The 8369-nt window shown below is 35.9% G+C and overlaps 1 protein-coding gene across 2 annotated transcripts; it reads right to left on the bottom strand.

Moving 5' to 3' along the window:
• Window positions 1–359: 359 nt before the first annotated feature.
• LOC132604125 (probable protein phosphatase 2C 55) lies at window positions 360–7904 on the bottom strand. Of its 2 annotated transcripts, none has more exons than XM_060317476.1 (6): window positions 7674–7904; window positions 4556–5441; window positions 3314–3638; window positions 2481–2630; window positions 1383–1673; window positions 360–873 (listed from the first exon to the last, which is right to left on the bottom strand). In XM_060317476.1, exons 2-6 carry the CDS (start codon window positions 5275–5277, stop codon window positions 847–849), a joined length of 1515 nt encoding a protein of 504 aa, XP_060173459.1. In that variant the 5' UTR covers window positions 5278–5441; window positions 7674–7904; the 3' UTR covers window positions 360–846. The 2 variants fall into 2 exon arrangements, with proteins under 2 accessions (XP_060173459.1, XP_060173458.1); XM_060317475.1 differs by having other exon boundaries at window positions 4556–5444.
• Window positions 7905–8369: the final 465 nt, after the last annotated feature.

Raw genomic sequence — 8369 nt, forward strand, 5'->3', positions numbered from 1 at the left:
ATAACTGCCTCAAATTACTAGTCATTTTAGAAGTTCAAGACACAATTAATTTTTTTTTTCATTTTACCCTTAATAGAATTTTGTCATCAACAAAGATAGACACATAAATAGAGCAAAAATTTAATGCGAGATATTATAACTTACACATAAATAAGGATAAAAGTTGTCAAAGACCCCCTAACTAATATTTTTAGGGGGACATGCACAACAAAAAAAAAAAGTGACATATAAGTTGAGGTGGAGGGAGTAGAAAACTGAAGTAGCACAGCAATTTTAAAAATTATAAGTTTCAGTCTAGCCCAACCACAACAAATCACAAAGAAAAGAAGGGAGGAAAAAAAAAAGATAAAACACATGAATAAAGAAAATGCTCATTTATTTACAGCCAGTGGGAAAACCATGTCCAAGAACAATTACACTGGAAAAAGATGACAAAGAATTCAGTTTCCAAGAATTGAAGAAAGCTTAATGCTGCAAGTTACTGTGTCCTAACTAGCAATTCTAATGGAAACCAACATATCTCCAGAAAGATAATTCCTAAATCAAGCACCATATATAGAAGCACCTTTCTGTCTAACTATTCCATATACATAATCAGCACTCATATGATCTTTCCCTACGGGATGAGGGGGTGGGGAGAGAGAGCGAGAGGGGGAGGTGCGGTTACCGATATACTTTTTCTTCTTCTTTTTTTCTTTTTTTGCGTGAGCTATGAAGTGGGAAAGAGGGGTTAACTCAGAAGTGATCTTCGACACAATCACACGATATATGCAAGGTTTAACATCCCCTTCAAATGGAGCTTAAAACGTGTAACCTCCAAAGCCAAGCAAGAAACAAAGCGCTCAACTACATCTGTAAGCTGTTAGATCTTTCCTGCGCATCACGGGGAAAAAAAGAGGCATCAGTTTCCATTTTCTATAAGATTATACACGAGAGTAAGCTTTAGCTTCTACTTAATTTGAAATACAACACATTACTGTTAAGGAAATGGACTCTAGCAACATAAGAAAGGAATCTTTTGATGAAGTATAAGAATATAATGTAACCAATCAATTCGAACCAGAATACAAGACGTAGAATCAGAAGTAACTACGAGAAAAGCAATATTAACTGCTTAACTATATATAAAATACTGAAATATTTAAGTTGAAAGGTGCTTCACAACAATGCTTTGACAAGTGAGGCCTCAGTAAAAACTAGGAAATAAAATAATTCTTTAAGTATTGAAACCCATAAAAAATTTGAGAAAAAACTAACTTAAGTGATGCCTGTCATGTCCATGCAATCAAAAATGAACAAATGTTGGCAAATAAAGAACTTAAGACCTAAAAGCGGTGGAGAATAAAAGAAGGGGAGGTGGCGGAAATACAGAGTGCTCATACATTTCTGTCACTGCTTATGTAGGATACAACCACAGTTATATCGTCCAGCTTCCCGCCATAGTAACGGAACCCAGCTTCTTGAGCTGCAGCAGAGAAAGGGGTCTGCCTGTTCTTATCCTCTGCTCTTTGCCGAGCCAATGCAGCTATCTTCTGAGCTGTCACTTGTGGCCCTAAGCCAGCTCTCGTTGCATGAACGACTATTGCATTAATATCATTGTTGTACAAATTGTCGAACAACCCATCAGTGCCAGCTATTATAACATCTCCTGGTGCCACCGGTATTTTGAACACCTGCAGCACGGCAAGTCAACCAGATTTAGAGAGAATTGTGCTACAAAATAAATGAATTGGAGAAATCAACAGTAAACCAGTTGAAGGACAATTGAAGTTAAGAAAATATTCAGGTGATACCGCTATTTCTATTCAACAGATAAAAGCATGATGGATGGATTTTCTCTCTTTTTTTTTTTGCGCGGGCCGGGGAAGGGGGGGCTTCCGTCCGTCCCATTTTATGTGAAGGTGTTTGACTAGACACGGAGTTTAGGAATAAGAGAAAGACTTCTGAAACTTGGAAGTCATACATATTTGTGTAGCTATAAATCTTTTCGTTAAGGGTAAAATGAGGGAAGTTACATTGTTACTAAATATAGAAAGGTATCATTCTTTTTGGACCGACTAAAAAGGAAAGAGAGTAATAAAAAAGAAACATAATGATCACAAGACAGGATGTCGCTGACATCACCAAGAAGTTCTGATCAATAACTGAAAAGAAGTGAAATTTGTCAAACTAGGAACAAAAAGAGAGGACAAGAGCCATGAGGAGGAATTTTAACCAAGACTAGAAATAGAACGAATATTTCAAAAACATGGTACACTTCTCAAGATTCACATCTATGAGGATTAAACCATGAAGAAATGCATTTTTTTAACAGAAAAAAAAAAAGGAACTGTAAGGGAAAATTTTAAAACAGAAAAGTCATAACGAAAGACTCAATAAAGGCAAATATCTTTTATTTGAGTATGAAAATATTTCCAGACTTTAAAAACAGCTCTAAACCAAGTTTTACATAGTAATTAAGAAAATGGGGCATTACTAACCTCTCCAGAGCTTGGTAAGTCACCAGCACTACCACACTCTAGTTGAAATGTTATATTGAAATCATGCTGCTGCACAGGGGATCTGAAAACAGTACATCCATCTCTAACAACTATAAACCCACTGTCTCCTAAATTAATGGCATGCAGACCCTGGGAAGAGAGGAAGAATGATAAGTCTAACATACTTGATGATATTAAGTTCTAAATTCTTTTTTTTTCCCTTTTATAAGCTCTAATAATTGACTTCTAAAGTTACCATATTATTCTTCTTCCTTTTTTAGACAAGGTAAAGTTACCATATTATTCGTTTCCCTGTTTTAATCACAAGCCTGGAAAAAAACTTATCCATATCTAGTTGTATACGTTACTAATAGCCTGTTTGGCCAAGCTTCTCCAAAGCTAAAAGTGTTTTTTTTACGTTTTTGGCTAAGCTTTTAGGAGAAGAAAGGTGCTTTTGAGTAGAAACAGAAGCTGTTTTTGAGAAGCTGAAAAAAGTAGCTTCTCCTCTAAAGTACTTTCTGAAAAGTACTTCTGAGAAAATACACTCAGAAGCACTTCTTAAAGTTTGGCCAAACACTAATTGCTGCTCAAAAGTGCTTTTCAAATTGATTAGCCAAACACATACTGCTTCTCACCAAAAGTACTTTTTTCAAAAGCACTTTTCAAAGTAAGCTGATTTTAGAAGCTTGGCCAAACATGCTATTAATGTCAAGAAGTCTGGTTTTTAAGGGAAACGCCAAATTAAAAGAATCCTCAGATGCTGAGGATACTAGACAACGGCTACGCTCAAATCAATACTTACTACAACAACGGCTGAGAATTTGCACACGTACCTGATCTGTAAGGGCAATTATACAGGCAGTTGAGGAACCTTTGGCTCTTGTGCACGTATGAGCTTTATCGAGGACTCTGGCTGGGTCCACCGAACCTTTTGGTTCATCTTGAATTGCAGTGACCGAGTGAGACATTAGCTCTCGTGCATACAGCCCAGCGTCAACACCAAGATCAGCCCAACCACCAACACCATCAGCTACACCAATTGCTTGTTCGTCACTACAAATAAAATGAGCATCCTCTCCACCTGTTTCTTCTTTATCAGGATGAGGCAGGTAACATGATCCGGAATTTAGCTTCAGGGTTCTGTCAATGTGGATATTCCTGCAATTGGACCAAAGCAACAACAGGAATGACTTTCCACTTAAATGTAAAAGTAAATACAATTTTTTGTACTGTAATATGGTCCTTTGATAAGTAGTAACCTAAAGACCACCAAGGAGAGAATATGAAAAATGTTCCAGATCTACCTGATGACCATGCAAAAATACCGGCACTCTATAGCAAAAGGTATTAAGTCACACTTTCCTCTGTCCAAATTAAGTCACATGTCCTCATTTAGTGAGATCTGAAATAAATCCAACTATTCTTCCACAGAGATGGCATTTCAACTTCCGTTTTTTTCGCCACAGTAACTAGCAGCCTAGCATTGAGAAACTTGCAGGAGGATTTTAACTTTTACACAGTACTCTTTTTAACTCGAGTGCCAACTTTAAAATCAGCTAGTAGCTTGCTTGTGGTGGTAGATGAACTAAATTAAGCATCTAATATTTTCTAATAACAGATAGCACTAACAACGATGCCTCAACCCAAGATAGTTGAGGAGAATCTAATATGCTAATACTTCTCTTAAGTCATTTTTTGTTTTCTTTTTTAGTTTCCAGACTTTGATATAGGCATACATGGTTTTGAGGCACAGGCAAATAAATTTGGTTGAACTAGTCCCATGCATCCTAACAAGACAACGTGTCCCATTCTAATACTTCCATAAATTTTATTGAGAATAATTAGGATTACAACTTGCACCAATTTCCTTAAAGTTATTTAACCGCAAAATGTTGAAGTTTCTATCTACTGAGGGACGAGGGTAGTGTTCAAGTCATTAATACTTCCTTGACTTTCAGTAGACAACTGTAGTTTGCACAATTCTCTTTTTGTATTGTCTCTAATGATGGTGAATTCACTGTATTTCAGCTATACTTAGTTGAATAAGAGTAGAAAAGTTATGAAAGGAAACATACTGGTCAGATGAATCTGCTGAACTTGAGAGCTGCACCCCACACGTAGAGTTACCGAATGACACATCATGAGCAGTGCCAGTAGAGGAACAAGTAGTTGATGAAGTATGGAACCCCGTCAAACCAAGGCCTTCGTATAGATCAGAATTTTCCCTTCTCTTTGCTACATTGTATGCGAAATATCCGTAAAGTAAAAAGTTGTTGGGCTGATTTTTATTTCTCAAACTCATGCTGGCTTTTCTACAATTATCAAAGCTTCTATTGCTATATGAAGTAATAGGATTATTCACAGACAGAACAGAGTTTAGATGCCCTGAAGTCATTTTGCCTGAGGCACAGCCAGGAGGAGAAGTTCTTGAACCACAGATTTCCATAGGTGCTTTGTCAGACAAACTTTTAGCAGGGTCAGATATAAGGCGATCAATGTGATAGCCACAGACGTGAAATGCGGGCCCTGACACAGAAGGAATAGAAACTGCACGAGAAATCGCTCCAACTACAGAAAGATTCTTTTTCTGGTTTACTATATGCAAATTGGCCTGTGCAGCAGCTAAGGTTCCAGGCCGCACAAGCACATTCAGGATCGAATTGCCAAATAACAATCTCCCTTGGGCAACCAAAATCTCCACCGAGTCCCGGAGCCCACTTTCTTGTTGCCCAGAAATGGATTTCTGGAGTCCCTGCCTAGCTGCACGACTTAATCTAAAAAGATAATTACTCAGCATGTCGGCTTATCAACCACAGCTGATTTGCTTGCACCTCCGTATAGGATAAAACACAACCACCACCACTATACACAAAAACTATCATTACGCTCAGTACCTCTAATAACAAGCATCAACTCATTTATTATCTCCCTTCTCCAATATAACTTTGAGAATCCAGACACCTACTGAACATGAAAGAGAATCTTATGAGAAAGAAACCATGAATATTAAACTTGGTTAAAAACAGCTGTACTCAAGAGGTAGTATTAAAACATTAATGCATATGTATTTTATATTAAAAGAGTCGCACTTGATCTCGTATCAAGTTAAAAGTAATCAAGAAGAGCCGCACAAATACAGAACCAACTAACTTAAACAAAATGAGCACAAAGAAACTATTGCTTAATCATCTAAAGCCATAGCCCACTCTTAGCAAAAGAGTAAAGAACCACTTATCAACGAACAAGCTTAAATCCCAAATTAGTTAGAACTGGTTAGATGAATGCACTAAATCCAGTTAGCTCTATTCAGGTCCAATTTGATTTCAAGTGATATAACGTAGTTAGGCTATTTTGATTCTGACAGTCAACCTACCACAACTATCTGAGCTTGCAAAACTACAGATAAAGTTGGTAAAGAACCACGTAAAGAGAAGGAAAACATAACTGAAATAATAGGTTAAATATCAAGTGCCTCATCCACTTACAGGTCATCACCATTCCTTCCATTAAGAAACAGTGTTGTCAAAGGCGAAAAACTCTAAAATGTGAAATCTACCTACAGCTCATTGAGATTCCCGCTGTTAAGAAATAAGAAATTCAACACTCATCCTTTATTAAGCGTGGTCAAACCCAAATATCCACATCCTTGATCAACACAAGTAGTATACTTTCAATCCACCAATAGGCTAAAAAACTCTACTCCAAACTCAATCTAGTTGGATCGCCTACATAAGTCCTCTATATATTCTTTCTGCTCAAATTCGGCATTTTTCATTCCAATATTCAATAATATAAGGACACATCTTGGCCCCAGATATGATCCAGAATATGTGATGTGTATGCCATCCAAAGTACTCTATTAATCTACTAGTAAGTCGTTTCGTGGCAGTTCCGTCCTATCGTTTTATTTTGGTATTAGAATTGATATAAATCGAAATATATATTGTTATATTAATCCTTACATTCTAGAATATTGAAAAAGATAGATAAAAAGAAGAAAGATATCACACCATAGAATATGGACGCTCAAAATCAAAGCAAATGCAAACAAGAAGGGATCCAAAGTTTGCATCTTTATATACGAAAAATGCAGGAGGCAAACTCCCAGAGAGCAGCAAACACAGTAATCACACAAATTCAAGAGTTTTCATCCAAAAAATGAAGGAAAAATAAATAAGATAACAGTTTTAAGCAGCAACCCATTACAAAATCAAACAAGAAGGGTTCAAAGATTGCACCTTTATGAATGATAATTGCAGGAAATAAACACAAAGAATACAAAATCCAAACTGAAATCACAAAAACTAAGAGCTCCAAATAATATTATCCTTAAAATCAAACAAGAAGGGTTCAAAGATTGCACCTTTATGTATGATGATTGAAGGAAATAAACACAAAGAATACAAAATCCAACTGAAATCACAAAAACTAAGAGCTCCAAATAATATTATCCTTAAAATCAAACAAGAAGGGTTCAAAGATTGCACCTTTATGTACGATGATTGCAGGAAAAAAACACCCAAAACACAAAATCCAAATGAAATCACAAATAACCAAGACCTCCAAACAATAGTGTCCTTTAAAACAAACAAGAAGGGTTCTATGAATGATAATAAACACCACAATACAATATCCAAATGAAATCACAAAACCTAAGAGCAGAGGCGTATGTAGCCTCTAAGGTTGGGGTTCAACTGAACCCCAAACTTTGGACGCAGAGTCTAAATTTATGTGTAAAAAATTATTAAAATTGCAATAAATAGTAGATATGAACCCCTAACTTCAAAAATATAATGGGTTCAAATTCAATGCTAAAAATCTATAGATTGAACCCATAAAATTTAAATCAGCCTCTGCCTAAGAGCTCCACATAATCTGTCATTTAAATGCCCCAAGAATTTCTGACATACATTAAGGGATCCAAAGTTTCCACCTTTACATATACCATAAAAACAAGAATCACACAAACTCAAGTTTTTAACCACAACATAAAGAAAGAAAATAAACAAGATCAGAGTTGTAACATTACAAAATCAAACAAGAAAGGGTTCAAAGATTGCACCTTTATGAATAATAATTGCAAGAAACAAACACCCACAATACAATATCCAAATGAAATCACAAAAAAAAAAAAACTAAGAGCTCCAAATAATATGTCCTTTAAAATAAACAAGAAGGGTTCAAAGATTGCACCTTTATGTATAATAATTGCAAGAAACTAATAGCTCCACATAATATAATATGTCATTTAAATGCTCCAAGAATTTTCTTGATTTGCTGTTATATGAATCTTGGGTTTGTTTTTTTGTTAGGTTGGAGGCTTATTTATCTCTCCTCTCTCTCTCTCTTTCTATATTGAGCTGAGCTTAAGGCTCAGTTAATCTCCCTCACTAACAAACCCTAATAATCACCAAAGCAGTTTTGACTTTTTAATCTATTTTTGGAATGTTTTACTCTTCATATACGGTTGGCAATTAAAAACAGGAAGAAAAAAAAAACAGACATAAATATTACAGGGATGCCCTTCTATATTTTATAAATTATAGACAACCCCTTGTGTTGTTTATGAAATTGCACTAAATTTAATACAATTAAGTTGTTGTAGTCATAGATAAAGGTAATCACTTGATTTTACTGTGATGGATCAAACACATGGTTCTTTTACATAATCGGGATGTACTCTCTGAGATCAAATCATTTATCTATGAGAAGTAATAACAACAACAAGCCCAGTATAGTCCCACCATGTGGGATCTGGGGAGGGTAGAGTGTACGCAGATCTAACTCTCACCTTGAAAGGTAGGGCGGCTGTTTCCGAAAGACCCTCGGCTCAAGAGAGGAGAACAAGAGAGGAAAAACAAGACAAAAGGTTAGATAGGATCAAGCATA

This window comes from Lycium barbarum, chromosome 7 (genome assembly GCF_019175385.1).
Source record: "Lycium barbarum isolate Lr01 chromosome 7, ASM1917538v2, whole genome shotgun sequence".
Lineage (NCBI taxonomy): Eukaryota > Viridiplantae > Streptophyta > Magnoliopsida > Solanales > Solanaceae > Lycium > Lycium barbarum.

Coding starts and splice junctions, on each gene's coding strand:
- LOC132604125 (XM_060317476.1), bottom strand. CDS start 5,277: ATGCTGAGTAATTATCTTTTTAGATTAAGTCGTGCAGCTAGGCAGGGA. Junction 1,674..2,480: donor ACTTACCAAGCTCTGGAGAG/GTTAGTAATGCC, acceptor GCCGTGCTGCAG/GTGTTCAAAATACCGGTGGC. Junction 874..1,382: donor ACATAAGCAGTGACAGAAAT/GTATGAGCACTC, acceptor CGTGATGCGCAG/GAAAGATCTAACAGCTTACA.